Source organism: Anolis carolinensis, unplaced genomic scaffold (genome assembly GCF_035594765.1).
Source record: "Anolis carolinensis isolate JA03-04 unplaced genomic scaffold, rAnoCar3.1.pri scaffold_12, whole genome shotgun sequence".
Classification (NCBI taxonomy): Eukaryota; Metazoa; Chordata; class Lepidosauria; order Squamata; family Dactyloidae; genus Anolis; species Anolis carolinensis.
In genome coordinates, this window is record NW_026943823.1 from 4,710,053 (window position 1) to 4,737,933 (window position 27,881).

The following is a 27,881-nucleotide window of genomic DNA, read 5'->3' on the forward strand; positions in this document are numbered from 1 at the left end:
TTTTTTTAAAAAAAGAGTCTCTCATATTTTGAAATAGTGTGTTAAAACTTTAATGTATTGGTCTAGGAAATAACTGGCAACTCTTTTCCTCCACAAAAAGCATTCAAAAGACGCAGGAAGACAACCGTCACCATTAAAAGAGACCAGCCTAGAATCGTGGACTCAACCCCAGGTAAGCAAAACATTTATTTCTCTCTTTCATATATAAAGATTTGGAGTGAACACCCCCTCTTTACAAATTGTATAAATAATCTAGTGTTCATCTAAATGAAAACATTGTCTTACGGTTTCAAGCAAAGTTATTTATTTATTTATTTATATTTATTTACAGTATTTATATTCCGCCCTTCTCACCCCGAAGGGGACTCAGGGCGGATTACAATGAACACATATATGGCAAACATTCAATGCCAACAGACAAACAACATATATAGACAGACACAGAGGCATTTAACAGTTTTTTTCCAGCTTCACGATTCCGGCCACAGGGGGAGCTGTTGCTTCACTGTCCACTAGTGGCTGTACTTCCTCATTCCTTTCCTCGTGTTTTGCTGGCAGTTTTATGGTGTTGTAAATTAGTTAAATTAGCCTCCCGCATAAAGCGTACCTAAATTTCCCTAATTGACAGATGCAACTGTCTTTCGGGGCTGCATAGGTCAACAGCAAGCCGGGCTATTTAATGGTCGGGGGCTTAACCCAACCCGGGCTTCGAACTCATGACCTCTCGGTCAGTAGTGATTTATTACAGCTGGTTACTAGCCAGCTGCGCCACAGCCCAGCCCGGTTATCTTCATTTAGGACAGGGACATCAAAATGGCATAGTATATGGGCATTATGATCATTATCACCAATAATTTCTTAGGTGCACTCAAGACTGATATTCATAGGAATTGAATATAACTTGTAAAATTATCTCTTCAGGAAGCTTTCAAAAACTCAGTAGTATTTATGTGTGTGTGTGTGTGTGATGTGTATATGCCATTGTTTAAAACAGTTGTTCCCAATCTGTGGTCCCCAAGAACTAAAATATGGTCCGTGGCCTCAACGTTACTACACCGTTGCAATGAGAACGACTGGTCTTGTGAAACCTTCTCATAGTTCAGAGGCAACGGGGATGTAAGGAGGGGAGAGGCTGACTACTCACAAAAGGTGCAACAAAATTCTATTAATCTTATACATTATAAGATTAATAGGATTATGGGTGATAATAGAACGAAAGGTGCAACAACAAACCTCCTGACTGCTGCTTCTCCTCCTCCTCCCTCCCACTGAGCGGAGCTTTCCATGTGGCACATGGAAGCGAAGGCACCTTGGTGTCTTTGTTTTTAGGCCTGTTCTTGGGGTTATTTAGGGTACTGATTCAGAAAATTGCATTGGGTAGATCACTTCAGCCCTAGATTATTAAATATGTTTTTCTCTGGGTGAGCAGACGGCAACTACTGGATGGTATATGTTCTGTATCAGAAGCTAGAGCTGATGTGGCCTATCCAATGCAATTTTCTGAATCAGAACCCCAAGTAACCAAATCTAAAGTAGACCAAAAACTGATTCGTAACCCTTTTGGTACTAATGTTGGAAAGTGGTCCCTGGTCAACGTGGTCCCTGGTTAAAGTGGCCCCTGGTCAAAGTGGCCCCTGGTCCAAGGGGTCCCTGGTCAAAGTGGTCCCTGGTCAAAGTGGCCCGTGGTCCAAGGGGTCCCTGGTCCAAGAGGTCCCTGGTCCAAGAGGTCCCTGGTCAAAGTGATCCCTGGTCAAAGTGGCACCTGGTCCAAGGGGTCCCTGGTCAAAGTGGTCCCTGGTCAAAGTGGCCTCTGGTCCAAGGGGTCCCTGGTCAAAGTGATCCCTGGTCAAAGTGGCACCTGGTCCAAGGGGTCCCTGGTCAAAGTGGTCCCTGGTCAAAGTGGCCTCTGGTCCAAGGGGTCCCTGGTCAAAGTGATCCCTGGTCAAAGTGGCACCTGGTCCAAGGGGTCCCTGGTCAAAGTGGTCCCTGGTCAAAGTGGCCTCTGGTCCAAGGGGTCCCTGGTCAAAGTGATCCCTGGTCAAAGTGGCACCTGGTCCAAGGGGTCCCTGGTCAAAGTGGTCCCTGGTCAAAGTGGCCTCTGGTCCAAGGGGTCCCTGGTCAAAGTGATCCCTGGTCAAAGTGGCACCTGGTCCAAGGGGTCCCTGGTCAAAGTGGCCCCTGGTCCAAAGGGTCCCTGGTCCAAGGGGTCCCTGGTCAAAAAAATGTTGGGAACTACTGGTTTAAAACATACATTGACTCACATAAAAAGCACTTTTCTATTTCAAATTAAATGCAGATACATTCAAATCTGAGTTCGTCTCAGTATTGGCTTCATTCCTTACCTTTCCTCTCTGTCTTATGACTTATTAATGAAAACACTCCAAGCTTCCAACTCTCCAAGCGGCCATCAAACTGCCAGAAGTGAGTTCCACTTTGGATTTTTAGGTCGAAATGGGATGTTGGAATCTATCTCAGGTGTGTGGGGTTAAAGCTTTGCCCCGTCCCCAGTTGCACATCCTCTGATGCATTGGGATATGAATGGAAAGGTCATGTTGGCTCTTTTTTTTTTTTTTTTAACAAAGCAGGAGTTGAAAGAGGTTTAGCATACTAAACCACGCCAGCTATTTGTGTAGATCGGGCTTCCGTTTCTCACTTGCTTTGATTTACAACTGTTTTGCATATTTCAACTTGGATCACCTGCAGCGTATTTGGCAGAAGATGAGAAATTGTTGCCATTGAAAACAAGGGAATTACTTGCAAATTGGCTATATTGGAAATATCAGCATGTGCCAAAGTGTGCTTAGGGGCAACATAATGTCATAACCTTTCACTTCACTGTTCCTGACTGACAGGAAGGAGCATTGGCAGTCAATCGCATTGCATTGTTTTCTTTAGTGTTATTGTCATATAGCCACAGGGTTGCTGGGTCGGCAACATCCCATTCCTTGAGATTTCAGGGCCGGAATCTGAGATCATTGCCCTTGTGATATCACCAAGAACTTGCAAGAAGGATTAGGAAGTCAGTTAGGAGAACTACTTAAGGCTTGGATAAAGAAAGTCTGCACAATATAATTTAGGTAAAACTCAGATAAGCAGATGATGGTGATGATGATGATGATGGTGATGATGATGATAATAACCAGGAGCAAGCCATCAGGACAAATGCAATTAAGGCCAAGATCGAAAAATCAGCTGATGACCCAAAATGCAGACTGTGCAAGGAAACCGATGAAACCATGGATCATCTCCTCAGCTGCTGTAAGAAAATCGCACAGACAGACTACAAACAGAGGCACAACTATGTGGCCCAAATGATTCATTGGAACTTATGCCTCAAGTACCACCTCCCAGCAGTAAAGAACTGGTGGGATCACAAACCTGCAAAAGTATTGGAAAATGAGCACGCAAAGATACTGTGGGACTTCCGGATCCAGACTGACAAAGTTCTGGAGCACAACACACCAGACATCACAGTTGTGGAAAAGAGAAAGGTTTGGATCATTGATGTTGCCATCCCAGGTGACAGTCGCATTGACGAAAAACAACAGGAAAACCTATCAGGACCTCAAGATTGAACTTCAAAGACTCTGGCAGAAACCAGTGCAGGTGGTCCCAGTGGTGATGGGCACACTGGGTGCCATGCCAAAAGATCTCAGCCGGCATTTGGAAACAATAGACATTGACAAAATGTATTTGTGAAACGTAGCAGCTTTCATTATTCTAAGTTGATTCCAACATAGCCTGACAGCATGTGTATCAGGGAGGAGCCAGGGAAAAGACAAAAAAAAGTTTTATTTTGCCAACCTTCTATTCTGCCTTGGTCAGACCACACTTGAGGGCACAATTGAAGGTAAATGTTGCCAAGCTGGAATGTGCCCAGAGGAAGGTGACTCAAAGGATCAATGGTCTGGAGAACAAGCCTTATGAGGAGTGGCTTAAAGAACTGGTCATATTTAGTCTGCAGAAAAGAAGGCAGAAGAGAAGCGCCATGTATAAATACGTGAGGGGAAGTTATACGGCGGAGGAGATTCCACCTGAACATTAGGAAGAACTGGGAGAGCTGTTCAGCAGTGGAACTCTCTGCTGCAGAGTGTGGCGGAATCTCCATCTTTGTAGGCTTTTAAGTAGAGGCTGGATGGCCATCTGTCAGGAGTGTTTTGAATGTGATTTTCCTGTTTCTTGGCAGAATAAAGTTGGACTGGATGGCTCATGAGGTCTCTTCCAACTCTTTGGTTCTATGAGTCTTTGATTCTATGATTAATGAATATAATTCAATATAAGCAATATATTGATATGGTCTGGATTTAGGTTTATGTGCAATGGTTCCGTGGAAAAGTGGTTTGAAGTTGAATTATATATCTTCCTTCTTTTTACCTCTTTTTTTTTTTTAATTTCTCCTCTTGCTCTTCATTTCTTTTTTTTCTTCTTCTTCTTTATTAGTATTGCTTTGGTTAGTTTTCCCTTCACATTATTCTAGGTGATGATTATCGTGATGTGATTTTATTAAATTGAGAAAAGAATAAGAGTTCTTTTTATGTAACAAGAAATATACAGGTTGCTTGTAAAATGCACAATAAAAAATATTTGCAAAAAAAAGAAAAAAGAAAAGTGGTTTTAAGTAACTACAGTAGAGTCTCACTAATCCAAGCCTCGCTTATCCAAGGTTCTGGATTATTCAATGCATTTTTGTAGTCAATGTTTTCAATATATCGTGATATTTTGATGCTAAATTCATAAATACAGTAATTACAACATAACATTACTGCGTATTGAACTACTTTTTCTGTCAAATTTGTTGTATAACATGATGTTTGGGTGCTTAATTTGTAAAATCATAACCTAATTTGATATTTAATAGACTTTTCCTTAATCCCTCCTTATTATCCAAGATATTCACTTATCCAAGCTTCTGCCGGCCCGTTTAGCTTGGATAAGTGAGACTCTACTGTATATGTTTTAGCTGACTAATGTATTTTATGTATTTTATGTGTTGTATTTTATGAATAGTTGTTAATGGTTTTAAATGTGTTGCTGTTTTATTGATCTGTTTGGCATTGAATTTTTCCGGTTGTTGTAAGCCTCCCTGAGTCCCCTCGGGTGAGAAGGGCGGGGTAGAAATGTTGTAAATCTATATATATAAAAGAGTGATGGCATCAGGGCAGTGGACAAAACAACAAAACTACCGGCCCCCCAACCTCCAAATTTGACAACACAACCCATCATCCACGCCTCTAGGTTGATACAACAAAAAGAAAAGAAAAATAAAGTCCTAATTAGAGAGAGAGGAATAATTGCTTTTATCCAATTGCTGCCAGTTAGAGGGCTAAGCTCCGCCCACTTGGTCTCCTAGCAATGCACTCAGCCCAGGGGAGAGGCACAAGAGTTTGGAGAGACCCCTAAGGGCCATCCAGCCCAACCCTTTCTACTATGCAGCAGGACACAATCCAAGCATTCACAACACATGGACAACGTATAAATACTATACAATACTACACAGGGACATAGACCCCCTCTACCCTCACCACTTTCACAGTAAACAAACAACCAAATGCATACTAAACATAAGGACAACCATACAACAGACTTTCAATACCACCACTACCTCAACAATTTCTCACCAACACCATCAGACAATGCCACAGCAACGTGTGGCCGGGCACAGCTAGTAAATAAATAAAGAAGAACTCAAAAAATAAGCTGGTCAACTCAGAGACTTGGCGGGACAGCTTCTGCTGCATCTCCATATAAACTCCGGTTTGCCGTCTCTCAATAAATACTTAGTATTGGTGGCGATAGTAGATATGGTTGGATTTTGCACTATGAAATTTGACTAGAGGCGCGAGATGTATACAGTGCATCATGCTGACAATCCCAGCATGTTTCATCCTCCTGAACATTCTTGACACCATTCGGTGTGCATGCATCAAAAAGGGGGGCGGCTCAGTTTCAAAGGCAGTTGGATGTATTACAGGAGCCCAGGGAATAGGAAAGAGAGCCTGGTCTGTGATGTTAATTTACGGTGCCCGTGCCCTTGCCTTTCAAGCTACCTGAACACATTTCCAACAGAGAGACAGAGACCGGGCATAAATATACATCAAACCAAATTGCCTTCTCTTTGTGGCAAACCCAGTTCCAAAGATGAAATAATACGCGGGCGTTCTTGTCAGCTGCCATATATCCGCCAATACTCCAGCTGAGCCAAGGCCAAGACATAGGGGACCCTGAAGGTTAGCAGACTCAACCATAGAATATTTTTCAATTAAATTATTGAAAAATTTTGAATTTTACATATTCAGTACTTAAAACTTATACATTCTTTAACATATTTGCAATACAGAGTTATGTATATCATAGCTCCTATGGTATTTTCACTCTCTAACTATATTACATACTCATATTACAGTAGGGTCTCGCTTATCCAACGTAAACGGGCCGGCAGAACGTTGGATAAGCGAATATGTTGGATAATAAGGAGAGATTAAGAAAAAGCCTTTTAAACATCAAAATAGGTTATGATTTTACAAATTAAGCACCAAAACATCATCTTATACAACAAATTTGACAGAAAAAGTAGTTCATTACACATTAATGCTATGTAGTAATTACTGTATTTATGAATTTAGCACCAAAATATCATGATATACTGAAAACATTGACTACAAAAATGTGTTGGATAATCCAGAACGTTGGATAAGTGAGACTCTACTGTATATCATAGCTCCTATGGTATTTTCACTCTCTAACTATATTACATATTCATATTATTTACCTTTTGTTACCCTTCACCCCAGACCAGCCAATTACAATATTTATTTCCAAAATTCCATTATTTCTTTTACTGGTTTTTCCCCCTTTCCTTCTACGTATACAAACTCTATAAATTTTCCCCATATCTTCCCAAAATCATCCTTTTTTAATAACCCTCTTTTAATTTTAATATTACATGTCAATTTATCATTTATCGCAATATCCCAAACCTCCTTATACCATTCTTCCTTTCCATTTTTTGGCTATTAACAATCTTGCTGCTGTTACCAAGTTGGCGATTAGTTCCTTTAACTCTTTTGATATTTGAATATTATCCATAAATGACAACAGTGCAATTTCAGGCGTTCCTATTATTTCTGTTTTGGTGGTTCCCTTTATTTCTTTAAAAACGTTCTCCCAAAATTTTTGAACATATTTACAGGACCACCACATATGTATATATGTACCGATTTCCTGACAGCCCCTCCAGCACTGCTTAGAGTATTTCTTATCCATTTGATTTAATCTAATTGGTGTGAGGTACCATCTCCAAACCACTTTTATAATAATTCTCTTTTATTCTTATAGACATACGTTTTTTAATATACGCTTATTCCACATTTCTTTCCAGATTTGAGGGTGTATTTCCTTATTGCAATCTAACTCCCACATTTCTTTACGGTGACCCTGCTCCTGCTCTTTATCTATTAGCAATTTGTAAATATCACTTTAGAATATTTTTCAATAAAGTCCTTTCTGAGCTGCCTTCAACGCCCAGTGATTAAAACCTCATTTGTAATCATTTCCACTTGGTGGACAATAACTTACACAGTGTGGTACATTTATTTATTTTACAGTATTTATTTTACAGTATTTATATTTCGCCCTTCTTTCTCACCCTGAAGGGGACTCAGGGCGGATGACAGTGTGTTTGTATGCTCGATTCCGGCCACAGGGGGAGCTGCTGCTTCATCATCCACTGTGACACCGAGTCCTTTTGATGGAGTACTTCCTCATCCGGCACGCACGCTGCTGGGTGGTTTTGTTTTTTTTTGTATTTAAATTTTTATTGTGAAACATATTTTCCAAAAGTGATACATTAAAAAGTGGGGGAACATTCTGTAGGGATAGAAGAGTAGGAAAGGATAGCTCAACTCTAAAGGTCTACTCTCTAACACTAGGGGTGATTGGGTAAGGGAAATCAAGGAGGGGATAAGGGATATCGTCGACCTCCAATCTCCTTCTTTGCGGCAAGTTCGTTTCTCTTCTTTAATACCACTTTGGCTTCCCCTACTCTTAACTAGACCTTATTTTGTTTCATTCTTGCTTTTTCTTCTAAAGCAATTTCATTTTCCTTTGTAACATATATTTCTTTAATGGTGACCAATCTGTTTTTTTTTTGCTTTTCACTCCTTGGAAATATTTTATTGTTTGGGTCAATACACCCATGTTCATAGTGTCCACTATCTTTAATATCCATTGATCAGTTGTGGGTTTTGCTGCTGGATGTTTTTATGGTCTTGTAAATTAGTTAAATTAGCCTCCCTGCATAAGCGGTCCCTAAATTTTCCTACTTGACAGATGCAACTGTCTTTCGGGTTGCTTAGGTCAACAACGAGCTGGGGCTATTTAGCCGTCGGGCACTCAATCCGACTCGGGCTTTGAACTCACGACCTCTCGGTCAGTGGTGATTTATTGCAGCCGGCTACTAACCAGCTGTGCCACAGCCCAGCCATGTTTATTTATTTTATTTACTTTATTTAGATTCCACCCTTCTCGCCTCGAAGGGGACTCAGGGCGGATCACAATGCACATATGGCAAATATTCAATGCCATTATACAAACAACACACAGACAGACACACAGGCTATTTAACTTACCAGCTTCTGACTTTCATGAGCATATACTTGATTCTGGCCACAGAGGAGCTGCTTCATCATCCACTGTGACACCGAGTCCTTTTGATGGAGTACTTCCTCATCCGGCACGTATGCTGCTGGACGTTTTTATAGTCTTGTAAATTAGTTAAATTAGCCTCCCTGCATAAGCGGTCCCTAAATTTTCCTACTTGACAGATACAACTGTCTTTCAGGTTGCTTAGGTCAACAATGAGCTGGCGCTATTTAACAGTCGGCCACTCAATCCGACTCGAGCTTTGAACTCACGACCTCTTGGTCAGTGGTGATTTATTTCAGCAAACTACTAACCAGCTGCGCCACAGCCTGGCCATGTTGTTTAGGTTGGGTTCAAATACTAAAAACAGAATGTTGATTCTTTTATTACCAGTTAACACTGCTTAAATTAACAACTGGATAAAAGCCAGGAAGAAATATGCAGAATGTCAAGTTTTACAGCATGGAGATGACCAACATTTTGGAGGGTATGAGAACTGGAGCTATAAATGTTCTAGGGAGAAACAAATCCCTGATATCAATCATAATTGGATATATTTTGGTCTCAGAAAAATGATTTCATGATGTTCACCATTGATACCATTAGTGACATGAAAGTGAATGAAATCAGTGTTGGTGAAAATCAGATCTCTTTTGAGATTGCCTTTCACAATTGGGTTGCCTTGGTTGAGAAGTCCCTCTCCCATGTCCCTCATTGGTAGCACATTAATTATAGGGTTGTTGTGTGTTTTCCAGGCTGTCTGGCCATGTTCCAGAAGCATTCTCTCCTGACGTTTCACCCACATCTATGGCAGGCATCCTCAGAGATTGTGAGATACCTAAATAATAAATTATGAGTCAGGTCAAAATTCTGTCTTCCAGGATGGGGAATGTGATTACTAGCATAATTTTAGCAATACTCACATTAGTTGCATCAGCATAAAAAGATACAAGGGGATCTTTATATCATAGTTGAGACTGAGACCGGATTCACACTAGCAATATAAATCAGCTCAACCGTGCCTCATCCTGCTCTGGTCTGACTTCTGGTAGCATCACATTAACACATTATAATATGAAGCTAATGCATATTGACAGCCACAGGTTACTTCAGGATAAAAGGGGTTTCTCACCATTTCCATGTGATCGAGTATCAGATTATTCTGTCACACTACTGTGCATGCTCCATATCTGAAATTGTACAGAGGCTGAGGGTGCATTGATGCTGTAGAATGAATGCGTTTTTGACACCATTTTAACTGCCATGGTTCAGTGCTATGAGATTACGAGGCCTTTAGCCTTCTCTGGTAAAGAGTTCTTGTGAAATAAACCTTCTGATCTGAGGTTTCCCATGGATAAGGAAGCGAGAGTTTGACCTTTTGGAAGTCAGTGCCTGATAGCCTTCCTTATGCCGATGGTCCGCTGCCCAAGGAGAGTTTGAAAGAAGAGAGCAACTGTCCCTTGAGAACAAAAACAGTGAGACCTTTATAAACCCTAAGTCCCAAATGTAGTTTTGATCCTCTCAGAAATCCATTTCGTTTTTGGGAAGATTCATAATTCGAAATCTGGATTTCCAGTTTCGTTTTGGTAAGATTCGGTCCATTGGCACCAAGGGGAAAGTTTACGAGGCTCATCCTTCTGTCATTTTGATGACTATAGGGATGAAACTTGCCACACTTGTAGGCCACACTTAGTAGCTGATTTAAGAGGTAGCATCAGAAATGTGGTACAATGGATTAAATCACTGAGCTGCTGAACTAGCTGACCAAAAGGTCAGCAGTTCAAATCTGGGAAGCGGGGTGAGCTCCCACTGTTAGCCCTGGCTTCTACCAATCTAGAAATTTGAAAACATGCAAATGTGAGTAGATCCCACTTCAGCGGGAAGGTAATGGTGTTCCATGCAGTCATGTCGGCCACATGACCTTGGCGACGTCTACGGACAACGGCAGCTTAGAAATGGGGATGACAACCAAAACCCAAAGTCGGACACGATTGGACTTCATGTCCAGGGAAACCTTTAGCCTTTATAATCACTACAGGTATGTGAAACAGCAGAAATCCATTTTCTTTCAAGTTTTGGATCCATTTTGCTATCAGCAAGATTCATAATTCAAAATACAGATTTTCATTTTGGTAAGATTCGGTGCATTGGCACCATTGGGGAAGTTTGCGAGGCTCGTCTTTTTGACATTTTGATGCCTATTGGGGTGAAACTTGTCACACTTGTAGGCCACATTTAGTAGCTGATTTAAGAGGTACCGTGTTTCCCCGAAAATAAGACAGCGTCTTAGATTAATTTTTGCTCCCAAAGATGCGCTAAGTCTTATCTTCAGGGGATGAAGAAGAATTCTCATTTGTTGTTGAACAAAAAAGAGAACATTTATTATATACTGTTCAGTAGTTGTCATCACAAACCAGGATAACCAGACCAACTTGAGAGTCAACTGGAAAATAAAATGGATGAAAACCAAACAAAACTCCTCAAGAGGACAATGGGAAGTCTATATATTTTTTAAATTCTTTTTAATTATTTTTTCATTCTTTTTTCCCCTTCTCCTGCTCTCCACTCATATCTTTTCACCTACTTTCCCCTCCCCACCTCTTTGCACTATTCCCACCAATTTTGTTTTCCTCGCTTTTGCTGTATTAACACTTATAAACCAATAAAAAAAATCGTAGCTTCACCGTTCTGTCATTCTCCTTTGACGCTGAGCTTCAGGAGAGAACGCAGAGCTGAAAGAGCTTACGAGGCTGATTTAGAAATGACAGAGGTCACTTGCCCTTGACATGTAGAAAAGTAAGTAAACATACACCTGCTTCAGCACAAACTGCTCTGTGCAGCTGTCCTGCAGATTAATTTTAAATAGTTAATAAATTGACCCTTAGTTTACCCATCCATTTCTGTCTCTCTCTTTCTTCTGACTAGGTCAATGATGGGCAACCTTTTGCACTTGGTGTGTCAAAACTCACCAAAAAACCTAGCACGACTTGGGTGGTGTGTCACTTTGAGAAAAAAAACTATGATTTCACAATATATATAGTTTAAATAACAAAAATATATAATTGTAATATATAACTGTATTTAATAAATCAAAAACTATTTCCTACCATTCTTTCCATGTACAACAATCTATGGTACCTCTTGCAGTTTCCACGCTGATTTCTCTCTATTGTAGTTTCAATGTAGTCATGAATAATGAATAATATAATAATAACATAATAGTAATAATATACTACAATAATAATAGAGTAATAATAGAATGATTTTATATATGTTTTTATATATGATTTTATATATTTTATATAACCAAATCACACCAAATTTGGCCACAAAAGACATTAGTCATCCTATCAATCTTCATGCGGCAGCGTGTCAGCAAAAATGGCTAGGCGTGTCAGTGCTGACATGTGTGTCATACCCTGTTTCCCTGAAAATAAGACATCGCCAGAAAATAAGACCTAGTAGAGGTTTTGCTGAATTGCTAAATATAAGGCCTCCCCCGAAAGTAAGACCTAGCAAAGTTTTTGTTTGGAAGCATGCAGGACCGGTAAAATGTACATGCCATAGATTGTTGTACATGGAAATAAAGGTAGCAACAAGAAATAATAATAATAATATTATAATAACTTTATTCTTGTATCCCACCTCCATATCCCAGAAGGGACTCAGGGCAGCTTACACAGGGACAAGCCCAACAACAACATAAATTTACATACGAACAGAAATTTAAAACAGTAATTTAAAAACAGTATAGCAATAAAATATAATATAGAGATTCTTGAAAGGATTCACAGTTTGGTTATGCTGGTTTGTGATGACAACTACTGTACAGTAGATAATAAATTTTCATTTTTTAAAAAATTATTTATTTAGTTATTTATTATTTGCGACATTTATATACTGCCCTTCTCACCCCGAAGGGGACTCAGGGCAGTTTACAAGTATATATATACATACAAAATATTATATTATACAACTATATTGCAATATTATTAGTAATATTGCATGTAATATAAATATACAATTATAATAGTGAATTATAATTATTGTTACATTGTATTACATCATAATATTATTATTAATATTACATGTATATACAATGTATTCTAATATTAAATTCAACCATAAATGTGAATTCTTCTTTGTGGAAAAATAAGACATCTCCTGAAAATAAGACCTAGTGCCTCTTTGGGAGCAAAAATTAATATAACACACTGTCTTATTTTCGGGGAAACAGGGTAGGCTGGCCATCACTGGACTAGGTGGAGCTGACATTGCATGGTTGTCTTTCAGATGGAGTGACGGCTCTCTGTTTCAGCTATTCGTAACACAACCCATTTTCACCATTATAACTCAATTCTGTATCGCTTTGTTGCATGAATTTCCAGACAGCCATACAGATAATAGTCACTTTATCTCAGACGGTAAATGACAAGATAGCTGTCTGAACAATATAATGTAACCCTATAGCACTATATTATTCCTCTTTCATCATTCATAGCCGTTATTTATTTACTCTGGTAATCCCATTTAGCTCCTACTCGTAAACAGTGAGTTACATCACTATTGACTCGGTAAGATCTTTTGTTTTCCTGAGAGACCATAACACCGGATTGTGATAAATTAGTGAACATTAGGCCTTTCCCTCATGGTTTTAAAACATATCCTTCCACAATAACAATCTCAGATCTATTTTCAAATAATAATGTTCCTCTGAAGCGCCGTGTTTCATCTTTCTACCTTCAGGGTATGTTCTCCTCTTTGACTAGTCTGTCAAGGAACTCCGGTGAATTGAGGAAAATTCTGCATAGTGATGGATGAACACAACACCTCCATTTGTAATTGGCTCATTCTTTCCATTCTGCTCTGAGATCCCTTAAAAAGAAGTAAAGCATTTGCTAGACTACCGATCTCCATAAGTGTTCTGCTAACACTAGCTCGCCATTCACACTTTCTCCCTTCCCGAGCATAACTTGTGAGATGAGGTAGAAAGTGTCTGAGCGATGGCACATTTCACAGTCACAATTCTCTGAGATTTTTTGTGGGTGTCAAAAGCTTCTGTTGCCATTCTTCTAGCCTTTTCAGGAATACATCAGGTCCGATTACAAAAATCAAAAAAGTCTCAGATTTTCAGTTCTTTCTAATTTTATTTTTGAGATCCATAGATAAAGGTAAAGGTTTTCCCTCGACAAGTCTATGTTGCATCTCAGGTTAGTTTCACCTTGCTGAACACACCAGGCTGTACACAGGTTGGAGTCTTTTGTAGTTTATTAGGAAAAAGGAAACAAATAGTTCTGAAAAAGCAAAAGTAAAGATCCAAAAGATTGTTGCAAAACCAAGGCTATAAAGGATAATCCAAGAAAACATTAGGCATAAAACAAAGTTCCATTAATACATGACATAGTCCCATGAACTTGAATACACCAAGCTGCAGAATAATCCAAGAGGGCAAGAGCTGCTTCTAATTCAAACAAGACATTGCTTTTGACAAAGATCTCTCTCTCAGCACTCCCTTTAATATTCCCTGCGTAGCATGAACGCATTTCTTTGGCCTCTGACCTCTTTCTTGTTTGCTATTCTAACACTCCTGCGAACCCGAAGTAACAAATGGCCAGCTCGATCCAGAGATTCCATTTCATCAAGGCCAGACAGCTCATTAGCAGCAGCCTCTGTCTGCATGCTATCTAACTGGGAGCTGTCCTCCCTTTGCACCTGGCTAGCTTCGGTATCATCTCCAGTATCATCAACACCATTCCTTGCCATGGGAATTCCTCCCTGCTCCTCATTTCTCACAGCAGGGACACTCTGATCCTGAATCCCATAATTCCCATCAGAGTCATCTTGAACCTGAATCCCATCATCTTGAACATTTGGAACCTGAATCCCACAATCTCCTTCAGAGACTCCAGCTAAGTCACAACAGTCTAGTTGAGTCCAGTCAGGGGGTTGGTGCTCATCTCCATTTCTAAGCTGAAGAGCCGGCGTTGTCCATAGACAACTCCAAGGTCATGAGGCCGGCATGACTGCATGGAGCGGCGTTACCTTCCTGCCAGAGCGGCACCTATTGATCTACTCACATTTGCATGCTTTCGAACTGCTAGGTTGGCAGAAGCTGGGGCTAACTGCGGGTGCTCACCCTGCTCCCCAAATTTGAGCTGCCTACCTTTTGGTCAGTAAGCTCAGTGGTTTAACCCACTGCGCTACCTCGGGCTTCTATGAGATCCATACATATTTTATTTATCTCTTAATATATTGTTTCTATTCCTGGTATAATCACATATTCTTTTTATGCCAGTTCCCAAGGATGGTTGATTTGGAGAGCACAATAACAAAATCTGGGACTTCTGAGTCACCCTGGATCTTCCCTCAGTTAGGCTTTTGTTGCCACATTGCATGACAAATGAACGTGTGAACGAGGCTGTGCCAAGTCTGAGCAATTGACACTCAGGCTTTTAAAGTAACTGTTATGTTTAAATTATTGTTTTAATTTTTGTTGTATGTAATGCTATGTTGTTGTTTTTGGGCTAGTCTCTGTGTAAGCCGCCCCGAGTCCCTTCGGGGAGATGGAGGCAGGATACAAGAATAAAGTTGTTGTTGTTGTTGTTATTATTATTATTATTATTATTATTATTATTATTTTATTGTATGACACAGCAAACAAGATAGTTGTGCTGGATTTCGTATCACAAAATCACAAGTCGAACACTTCCCAAGTGTCTAGGACTGTGTGATGTATTTTCAGATGATGCGTGCAGATCCCAGTAGGGTGGCCTTTTGCAGTTGGCAGATCGTAATTTTGTCAATGACTATTGTTTCCAAATGCCGGCTGAGATCTTTTGGCACGGCACCCAATGTGCCCATCACCACCGGGACCACCTGCACTGGTTTCTGCCAGAGTCTTTGCAGTTCAATCTTGAGGTCCTGATAGCGGCTGAGTTTTTCCTGTTGTTTTTCATCAATGCGACTGTCACCTGGGATGGCAACATCAATGATCCAAACCTTTTTCTTTTCCACAACTGTGATGTCTGGTGTGTTGTGTTCCAGAACTTTGTCAGTCTGGATTCGGAAGTCCCACAGTATCTTTGCGTGCTCATTTTCCAATACTTTTGCAGGTTTGTGATCCCACCAGTTCTTTGCTGCTGGGAGGTGGTACTTGAGGCATAAGTTCCAATGAATCATTTGGGCCACATAGTTGTGCCTCTGTTTGTAGTCTGTCTGTGCAATTTTCTTACAGCAGCTGAGGATATGATCAATGGTTTCATCGGTTTCCTTGCACAGTCTGCATTATTATTATTATTATTATTATTATTATTATTATTATTATTATTATTATTATACCTAGCGGAAACACTACATGTTTGGACTTACCTTATAAAGGTCTATGGGACAAAATCTGGAGTAAGCTACTTTGAATCCATTTCAAGTCATACTATTCCAAATGGTGGCATATTGGTTTCCGGCAAGTAGAAACGGAGAGCGATTCACCCAAAATGCAGAAGTCTAATACATACCCAATTTATTCTATCCATTTCTTTTCGGATGTATTTATTTTCATATTTCTACTCAGGGAAATATGATTGCACAAAGGCTGGCTTCTAATGGTGAGCCATTCTATAAAAAAAACCTCACTTGCATCCCTGGAAATGTACAAGAAGGCTTTCTGCAAACAAGTCTGTTTTTCTTTCTTTTTGTAAAGCAAACACATGCAATCACAAGGATGATCAAAGAGATGATTGGATGAACCCATCCAGCATATATTCTTTAAAAAATGAATCTATGCAACAAGACAATGGCAATCATAATTTGCAGTAGCAACTGTAATTTGGCTTTGCAAATGTGAATAGTTTTGAAAATGCATAAAAATCTCTTTCAGTCTCAACAGCTGTATTCTACTTTTACCGGGTTTTTTGTGGGGGAGGATGCGATCAGGGTTGAAATTTTCTTTTGTATTCCTTTCCAAGACCAAGAGCTGCAAACATCCTACATCTTTAACATAAATAGGATGTTTCACAAAGTATATAAAAACTGAAGTTTAAAAATGATCTAAGATTATATCTACCTGGATGGTCTGGAAATGAATTCTGTAATGAACATATGTTGAGGAGATATATTTGGGTGCCACTCCGCTTGACGATAAATCACCAACACGTATATTTTGGAACAACTTGTATTGGTTACAGCTATGCATCAGCTTGGCAGATGCCACACTCAGGCATTGGCAACAACAACAACAACAACAACAACAACAACAACAACAACAGAACTTTATTTGTATTCTGCCCTATCTCCCTGAGGAGACTTAGGGCAGATTCCAGGATACACAAACACAAAGGCAAACATTCAATGCCTAATGCAATGATGGGCAACCTTTTGCACTTGGTGTGTCAAAATTTGCCAAAAAACCTAGCACGACTTGGGTGGTGTGTCACTTTGAGAGAAAAAACAACCATAATTTCACAATATATATAGTTTAAATATATTGTAATATACAACTGTATTTAATAAATCAAAAACTATTTACTACCGTTATTTCCATGTACAACAATCTATGGTACCTCTTGCAATTTCCACGCTGATTTCTCTCTCTATTGTAGTTTCAATGTACTCATGAATAATGAATAATAATATAATAGTAATAATATAATAATATACTACAATAATAATAGAATGATTTTGTGTGTGTGTGTGTGTGTGGCCCAAATGATTCATTGGAACTCATGCAAAACTGGTGGGATCACAAACCTGAAAAGATAATGGAAAATTAGCACGCAAAGATACTGTGGGACTTTCGAATCCAGACTGACAAAGTTCTGGAACACAACACACCAGACATCACAGTTGTGGAAAGGAAAAAGGTTTGGATCATTGATGTCGCCATCCCAGGTGACAGTCGCATTGATGAAAAAAAACAGGAAAAACCCAGCCGCTCTCAGGACCTCAAGATTGAACTACAAAGACTCTGGCAGAAACCAGTGAAGGTGGTCCTGGTGGTGATGGGCACACTGGGTGCCGTGCCAAAAGATCTCAGCCGGCATTTGGAAACAATAGACATTGACAAAATCACGATCTGCCAAGTGTTTAGGACTGTGTCTTGTATTTTTGGATGATGCGCGCAGATCCCAGCAGGGTGGCCTTTTGCAGTTGGCAGATTATTATTATTATTATTATTATTATTATTATTATTATTATTATTATTATTATTAAGCCTGGTTTAAATTGATTGGCTGGCAGTTCCCACTTCCTTCCAAAGCCTAGACCAAGTTGTGTGGGTCTCTGGGAAGAAATTTCAAGTAGTTACTCTTACCCATAGATGCCTTTATGCATTGCTTTACTCCTAGATTGCAAACTCATCGCACAGTAAGCTGCAGAGTACTTTTTCTATTTTCCAATGCAATTTTCTTGTAGCAACAAGATGGCTGGCTCTATGGTGTGAGACATCGTGTTGCAAATTTCGGACACCTGAAGCTCTCAATGTTTCATAGCTTTAAATACTTGCCCAACCTTCTATCCATCTGATAAATACAAGGCCAACTGATGAATGTGAAGAAAAGGGCAGAAATTGCAATTTCATTAACCACTTAATAATTGGGGTCTATGGCTCCTGTTGTGACTCCAAGCGTCGGCATCCAAAGGAATTAAGGAGAGGTTTCTATTCATCACAAGGTCACTGCTCTTGACAAAAGGTCTGTTGCTAACAATAGAGCGGATCATTTTGAGTTGAACTACATTTAAGAGGCGATGAGATAAAAGAAGCACACAGTACTGGTCCTCGAAGACCCAAATGAGAAACCTTTTCCCTTTTCACCATTATTAACATCAGATGTCATTCATTAAACCGCAGTCTCTTTAGAGGTTTATTTATGTTTCAAGCCTTTAATAAAGTCAACTCTATTTCCTATTTTAAATCGGCAGCAGTGGGACACAGAGTCAGGTGTGAATTCACCTTCATCAAAAAGTTAACACAGACGTTGTCCTGCTCGGAATAACTTATTTTAAAAAGGGGCATCGAGAAGGCATTTCTGATACATTAACAAGTTTATACACGACATCCCAGACTCCCTTGAAGCTTATTTGTGGGATTTGGCCTACTTGCGGAAACTTCCAATCCTAATTTATTACTTACTAGCTGTGCCCGGCCACGCGTTGCTGTGGCAAAGTGGTGGTGGTATTGGTTAAAAATTGTCGTGTAATTTTTATTTGACGTTATTTGTATTTTTTTTTAATTAATTTTATTGTAGGTTATCTTTTTATTTATTATATTTTATTATTTTCTTGTATTATTTTTAGTTATTTTCTGTTATTATAGTATTTTATTGTTTTAACTTTTTAGTGTTTTTAATTATTTTTTAGTGTTTTAAATTATTTTTATTGGGTTGCTAGGAGACCAAGTTGGAGGAGCTTAGCCTTCTAACTGGCAGCAATTGGATGAAAGCAATTATTCCTCTCTCTCTAATTAGGACTTTATTTTTTCTTTTCTTTTTGTTGTATCAACCTAGAGCCGTGGATGATGGGTTGTGTTGTCAAATTTCAAGGTTGGGGGGCCTGTAGTTTTGTTGTTTTGTGGGTCGCCGTGATGCCATCACTCTTATATATATATATATAGATTTATCTCGAAGTTTCTCTACCGAGCAAGAACACCGTAGTGCTGACAGCATTGTTTTGGAATTTTCATCCTGTAATAGTCATATTATGATAAATTTCAACTATAAAAAGGTCATTTTTTGTGCCATGTATTTACCCTTTAGCCATGACAGCAAAACGTTAGGAAATGGAAGCAGCAACGAGATGAGGCGGGGCGATGTTAAGCCTTGCAGCGATGGCTTTGCCGTGAAATCTCTCACACTTGATTCTCCGAAATCCATCTTCTCCGAAGAGATGCTCCATTGGCACATTGTGTCTCTCAACCTCTTGTGACTTTTAATTCATCATGTTACACATGATCGACCCTTTGAGACATGGAGCTCTCTTTAGGATTTTTTTTTTTGTATAGCACATGCAAATTGTATGCTGAATACTTGTCTATCTAAATCAGGCATGGGCAAAGGGGTCAGCCAACCATGGATCCCGAAACAAAATGCCTTTTGTCCGAATTGCACATCTCTAATAGTCACCAAATGTAGAACATCTCAGTGTCCCAGTCAGGGCTTTTTGCATGCATCCCAAATGAGAAATATTCAAAAAAAAAATTCCAAAAGCTCCATCAAGAATTATCGTGGCAACTATGAAAAAATACAGAAGAAAAGTACGAGTCTGACAATAAAACAGAAGCTGACATATTAGGAATAAAGGCAAAGGTAAAGGTTTTCCCTTGACATTAACTCTAGTTGTGTCCAACTCTGGGGGTTGATGCTCATCTCCATTTCTAAGCCAAAGAGCGGGCATTGTCCATAGACACCTCCAAGGTCATGTGGCCACTGGCATGACTGCATGGGCACCGTTACCTTCCTTCTGGAGCAGTACCTATTGATCTACTCATATTTGTTTTTGAACTTCAGGAAACAACTGAAGACTTGGATGTTTCAGCAGGCCTTTGGAGATACAATCATCAACAACAACAACAATTCTTTATTGATTAGTCACTTATGACCATATCAAAACATGTAAAACATACAATACGTACACACTTACGCATACATACAATAAAACCATGTAAAGATACAAAATATCCCAACCTGCGGCCTAATAACCCGCTCCTTGACAAATACAGAGTAAAAAGGTTAAAATTAGTAATTTCCTAAGGAAAGGTTTGAACAAGGACAGGGGTAAGTAAAACAAGTGTCTGGTCCGTAGTAAATTTTAAGTTTGGATTGGAGATACAGTCATTAATTAATCAGCCCCAGAGTGTTTTTAATAATCTCTCCTGTATTTATTACGATTTTACCATTTATGTGTTTTAAATGCAATTTTTTAATCCTGTATTTTTGTTTTAATTGATATATTGTATTACTGTTTTATCTTTTTATAGTGTGATTGTATTATGTTGCCTATATTTTGTCCTATATTGTTTGGGCCTCTGCCCCATGTAAGCCGCCTCGAGTCCCTGCGGGGAGATGGTGGTGGGGTATAAATAAAGTTTTATTATTATTATTATTGTTATTATTATTAACTGCTCATTTGGCAGGAGCTGGGGCTCACAATGGGAGCTCACCCCACTCTCGAGACTCGAACCGCCGATCTTTCGTTCAGCAGGTTCCGCAGCTCAGCGGTTTAATCTGCAGCTCCATATTAGACATATGCACCATAATTTCAAAAAGCTACAGAATGATTTATATTTCTAGGCATGAAGATGACTCAGATGCAGATTGCAGCCATTTATTTCTTGGGAAGAAAGCATTGACCAATCTTGATAAAATAGTGAAGAGTAGAGACATCACACTGGCAACGACAGTTCACATAGTGAAAGCAATGGTATTCACCGTAGTAACTTATGGATGTGAGAGTTGGACCATAAGAAAGGCTGAGCGAAAGAAGAGAGATGCTTTTGAAGTGTGGTGTTGGAGGAAAATCCTTGGACCGCAAGAAGATCCATCCTTCATGAGATAGTGTCCAACTGCTCACTGGACGGAAGGATATTAGAGGCAAAGATGAAGGACTTCGGCCACATCATGAAAAGATAGGAAAGCTTGGAGAAGAGAACGATGCTGGGGAAAATTGAAGGAAAAAGGAAGAGAGGCCGACCAAGGGCAAGATGAATGGATGGTATCCTTGAAGGGACTGGCTTGACCATGAAGGAGCTGCGGGTGGCCACGACCAACAACAAGCTCGGGCCTGGGATGGTCCATGATGTCACAAAGAGTCAGAAGTGACTGAACGAATAAACAACAACCTAAATGGTTCTGGTCCAACTTACCTGTCCGAACATATCTTCTCCTATGAACCATCAAGAACGTTAAGATCTTCTGGAGAGGCCCTGCTCTCAGTCCCACCTGCCTCGCAGGCTGTCATGATCCCCATCTCATGCCATCTCCGGACACAGAGTGCTGACACAGAACACATGGCCATGGGCCGAATGGGAGGACAGGACATGTGAACCAACCATAAAACTCAATTGCCTTGAGATGGGAGGGGGGGGGGGAGATCTCCAGGCGCCAGGACTCTAAGAATGATTTATAACACTGTAGCTAGGACCTATATAGATGGGCAGTAGAATAGACTCTTGTATTCCAAACAATAAAGCCGTATGGTATCTTCACTTATTGTGTGTCTTGGTGTATTCTTCTGAAGAAGACTAACCCACAGCAACACAGCTGGAGCTGAGAAGCCTGACACAGGTGCGGCTGGTGGGAACGAGGGACAGGCAGAGCCAGTCCTAGGTATTTTTCAAGTGTAGGCAAACAGAATTTTGGTGCCCCCCCCCAAACCAATTACTGAAAAATAAAAATGTTGGATAAGCGAAAATGTTTGATAATAAGGAGGGATTAAGGAAAAGCCTATTAGACATCAAATTACATTAAGGTTTTACAAATTAAGCACCAAAACATCATGTTTTACAACAAATCAACAGAAAAAGCAGTTCAATACCTTGCGGAGGCAGTCTGCAGGAGACAGGAGTTGCCTCGATGGCGCCCCCCAACAAGATGGCGCCACAGGCAACTGCCTAGTTGGCCTGGTGGTTGAACCGCCTCTGGGGACAGGGCCTTCTCGGTGATGGCTCCTCGGCTGTGGAACGCCCTCCCCAGTAATATCCGGCAGGCCCCAACTCTTTTGGGCTTTAGGAATAACGTTAAGACATGACTTTGTGCGCAAGCATTTAATGAGTAAGTACTATTTTGACATGGTCTGAATTAAGGTATATCTGCAAGGTCTTTTTTTAGAAGGATGGATGTAATTATTGATATGCTTTTAAGCTTGAATAATGTGTTTTATGGATTCTTGTTGATGGTTTTAAATATGTTGTTGTTTTTTATTGATTTTGTGTGGCATTGAATTTTGCTGGTTGTTGTAAGCCTCCCTGAGTCCCCTTGGGTGAGAAGGGCGGGGTAGAAATGTTGTAAATAAAATAAATAAATAAATAAATAAACAACAGTAGCAACAACACAGAATCCGGCACCCAAATAATGAAAAGATTTCCACATTCAGAGCCATTTGCTCCTCACACTTTTTGTTATTGTGGATGCTCTCTCTTCCCCGTATCAAAATATATATCTGACCTTCTGCTTCAGAGTCTGAGTAACATAAAGGGTATTTCTCCTGAAATAGCCGCATTCTTCCAAAACGAACCAGCCTCTGTGTCTCCTAGAAACCTGCAAGCGTTCACAGCTGTCTGTGGGAGGCACACAAAGCAAAATATCAGTTTGACGCGAGCCGGAGGCACAATGCCTAGGGTCTGGTCTGCTTTGGCGGAGCCTTTTCTCAAGGCATGCTGGGCTGCCCGTGGCCAGGATGGTCTGTCTGTAACCTTGGGCAAGGTTGCCTCCGTTGTATGGACAGCCAACACACCGGCCACACGAGAACAATGAGATGTCTGGATTTGATTAGACATGAAAGTGAGCACATGATGCAAACAAGGCCTCCAAATTCCATCTATATGCTGAATTCTGGACAAGAGCGATGTGCATTTGCAATTACCTAATGCAGGGTCCCCAAACTAAGGCCCGGGGGCCGGATGCGGCCCTCCAAGGTCATTTACCTGGCCCCCGCCCTCAGTTTTATAATATAATATTTTTATATCAGTTTTAGTAATATAATATATTGTATATACATATAATATTGATAATAATCTTATGTTATACAATATAATACTAATAGTAATACCATATAATAATATTAATTATATGTTATATATTACATATTATATAATAGTATAGTGGTATAGTTCAATATAGTAATATATAATGCTAATATTGGGTTATGCTAATAATATAATACATTTTATGTACATACAGCTGCTCAGAGTCCCCTTCGGGGTGAGAATGGTGGGATATAAATGTAGTAAATAAATGCAGTAAATAAATAATAAATTTTAGACTTAGGCTCGGCCAAAGTCTGACATGACTTGAAGGCACACAACAACAACAACAATCCTAATTAACTTGACTATCTCATTGGCCAGTAGCAGGCCCACACTTTCCATTGAAATCCTAATAGGTTTATGTTGGTTAAAATTGTTTTCATTTTTAAATATTGTATTGTTCTTTCATTGTTGTTGTTGTTGTTGTGGCACTACAAATAAGACATGTGCAGTATGCATAGGAATTTGTTTGTAATTTTTTTCCAAATGATAATTCGGCCCCTCAACAGTCTGAAAGATTGTGGACCGGCCCTCTGTTTAAAAAGTTTGGGGACCCCTGACCTAATGCTTCAATTTCCTTCTTAATTTTGATCCTTTTTTGTTGCAGGGAAAAAATATTGTACTTATTCTATTTTCGGAACTGTTCAACAATTGTATATTTTTTAAAAGATATATAAATGTGCTGAATTTTGGACAAGATATTGATGATAATAATGTAATACAATAGGTTAAGGTAAAGGTTTTCCCCTGACGTTAAGTCTATGCTAATAATATATTATATATACATATAATATTGATAATAATATAATGTAATACAATACTAGTAACAATACAATATAATTATATAATAATTATATATAATACTAATATTGTGATATGCTAATAACATAATATATAAACATATGATAATAATATTATAATGTAATATACTAGGAATAATACAATATAATAATATATAATAATATTTTAATATACAGTAGAGTCTCACTTATCCAAGCTTTGCTTATCCAAGCCTCTGGATTATCCAAGCCATTTTTGTAGTCAATGTTTTCAATATATCGTAATATTTTGGTGCTAAATTCGTAAATACAGTAATTACAACATAACATTACTGCATATTGAACTACTTTTTCTGTAAATTTGTTGTTAAACATGAAGTTTTGGTGCTTAATTTGTAAAATCATAACCTAATTTGATGTTTAATAAGCTTTTCCTTAATCTCTCCTTATTATCCAAGATATTCGCTTATCCAAGCTTCTGCCAGCCTGTTTAGCTTGGATTAGTGAGACTCTACTGTAATAATACTCAGAGCCCCCGGTGCCGCAGCATGTTATAGCATTTTAATCCAGGGAGCAGAGTAAGCACCCACTGTTAGCTCCAGCTCATGCCAACCTAGCAGTTCGAAAACATGCCAATGTGAGTAGATCAATAGGTACCGCTCCGGCGGGAAGATAACGGCGCTCCATGCAGTCATGCCAGCCACATGACCTTGGAGGTGTCTACGGACAATGCCGGCTCTTCAGCTTAGAAATGGAGATGAGCACCAACCCCCAGAGTCAGACACGACTGGACTTAACGTCAGGGGAAAACCTTTACCTGTACTATAATAATACTCATATATTAAATATAAAACTACTGATAAAATATATTTATATATAATTATATACTGTTTTGTTATTGTATACCAAGTTGTAATGTTTTTGACTGTGAACTGTTTTGAGTCTCTGTAGGGCGAGATAAAGCCATATATATATATATATATATATATATATATATATATATATATATATATATATATATATGTAATATACGTTTGTAGGACTGCGTTAACAACAAAACCACTGGAGCAAATGCCACCCAATTTGGCCACAATACACCAACACATCCAAGGTATGACCTCCACTCCAAAAAACCTAAACAAATAAACAGGAATGAACAGCCTTGCAGCTTCAAAACCTGGTGCTTCTCATTAATTTAATTTCCATACCACTTGACTATGCCACAGCAACGCGTGGCCGGGCACAGCTAGTAAATACATAAAAATAAATACATAAGAGCTATGTGCATTTGCAATTATCTAATGCTTCCATTTCCTTCTTAATTTTGTTCCTTTTTTTGTTGCAAGCAAACAATATTCTGCTTTTGAATTCTCAAAATGTTTTTATCCCAATCTGACTTGCTCAAAGGAAAAGCCAAAAATAAAATACCCGATTGACTTCCTTCCTGCTGGAAGACTTCCTCTTAAGTTTGGCTGATTGGGTTCCATCCTGACACCACGTCTCTCTACTTCGTACTCGCTCTCTCCCTTTTTTCTCCTCCTCACTAATGCCTGAATGTTTGAATTGCCCTGGAGCCTAAAACAAATGGGCAGCCTTGTAAAACAGAGTGTTCACCAAAGTGCTAAAGCAAAGGTGGCAGCAACGGAATCGAGTGGGATTTCTGCAAAGAGTGCCTTTTTCTTATTTCACCAAATATGCCTGGGGTGAATTTACAAAGTGGCTTCCATCAAACTCAGGTGAGGCAGCCGCTGAAATAGTCGCTTTAGAAGCTGCTAATGTAAAAGTCTCCGCCTGCCTCTGGCCATTCTTCTTCAAAACAGCTGTCACAAGTGCGGTTGTGTTGAATATGAGGGCGAACATTTGAGGGAACATATGTCAGACCACATCCCTCCCAGTTTGCCTCCCAGTTTGCCTCCGCTTAAAAAAAAATTACCAATTTAATTTGACTACATCATATGGAAAAAAATTATTATTTCCCCTGTGTCATTTCTGTTGGCAGGTCTCACACAAGTGATGTGTTATCTCCAAGAATTTGCACTAAGGCAATGATGATGATAATAATAATAATAATAATAATAATAATAATAATAATAATAATAATAGTGCGGTTTTCTGGCATTGTATATTTTTGCCGCTTCTGTGTTCGACTTGTGGTTTTGCAAAACGAAATCCAGCATATCTATCTTGTTTGCTGTGCCATACAACTTCGTTGTGTTGATAATAATAATAATAATAATAATTTTATTCTTATACCCCGCCCCATCTCCCCGAAGGGACTCGGGGCAGCTTACATGGGGCCAAGCCCGAATAGAACAATAAAAACAAGACAAGAAACCAATGAAACCAATAATCAAACCATAAAAACAAGTCATAAAAACCACATACAAGATAAAATGTTAAAATCATGGATAAGGCTCAAGAATCTAGGCCAAAGTGCTAAGATGGGCAACCTTTTGCGCTTGGTGTGTCAAAATTCACCAAAAAAAACCTAGTATGACTTGGGTGGTGTGTCACTTTGAGGAACATAATTTTGCAATATGTATAGTTTAAATAACAAAAATATATAATTATAATATATAACTGTATTTAATAAATCAAAACTATTTACTACCATTATTTCCATGTACAACGATCTATGGTACCTCTTGCAGTTTCCACGCATGATTTTTTTCTATTCTAGTTTCAATGTAGTCACGAATAATGAATAATGTAATAATAATATAATAGTAATAATAAGATAATATACTACAATAATAGAATAATAATAGAATTATATATATATATATATATATATATATATATATATATATATATATATATATATACATATACACACACACACACACACACACACACACACACTAGCTGTGCCCGGCCACGAGTTGCTGTGGCTAGGACTTAATTTTTCTTTTCTTTTTGTTGTATGAACATAGAGGCGTGGATGAGAGGTTGTGCTGTCAATTTTCAAGGTTGTGTGGCGTTTAGTTGAGTTGTTTTGTCCGGTGCCATGATTCCATTACCCTTTTATATATATAGATGTAATGTGCATAATTCCTATGGAGTAAACAACAAAACCACTTGACGAAATCACACCAAATTAGGGCTCATGTGAAGACACATTATTTTGCACTTTTCTTCAACAACATTACTTAGGAATTGAATGTATTTCATATGTTCAGAACTCTGCATATTCTAGGAAAAGGAATCCCTTTTTTAAGGGAGAAAAAGATTTCTAGATTGGTCTAACAGTCAAACAAAAAAATTAAAACATTGAACAGTGCCAACAAAAGGGACAGTTTGAGAATCCCTAATGTCAGCTTGGTTTATATGGTTGAAGGAATGGATATTGCTTGGAGATTTGAGACTCTTTGGCTGATAAAGTCAAAGCACATGATGAATTTATAAACCATTGCATTAGAAAGATTCTCCTAAGAGTTTGGTGTTACTGTATATACTCAAGTATAAGCCAACCTGAATATAAGCCGAGGCACCTAATTTTACCACAAAAAACTGGGATAACTTATTGACCTGAGTATAAGCCAAGGATGGAAAATGAAGCAGCTATGGGTAAATTTCAGAATAAAAATAGATACCAATAAAATTACATTAATCGAGGCATCAATAGGTTAAATAATGTATATATAGTAGAGTCTCACTTATCCACCACTCGCTTATCCAACCTTCTGGATTATCCAACGCATTTTTGTAGTCAATGTTTTCAATATATCATG

General features: G+C 38.9%; 1 protein-coding gene across 3 annotated transcripts in view; it reads left to right on the forward strand.

Annotated features, from left to right (window-relative positions):
• pcdh11x (protocadherin 11 X-linked) overlaps positions 1-27,881 on the forward strand; it is a 514,120-nt gene that overhangs the window by 367,415 nt on the left and 118,824 nt on the right. For 2 of the 3 annotated variants that reach the window (XM_062963876.1, XM_062963875.1), the window contains one exon: positions 101-172. The exons of the other annotated variant lie outside the window; for it this stretch is intronic. In XM_062963876.1, the coding sequence (XP_062819946.1) occupies positions 101-172 (72 nt within the window). The remainder of the gene's footprint in view (positions 1-100; positions 173-27,881) is intronic. 3 annotated transcript variants of the gene reach the window in all.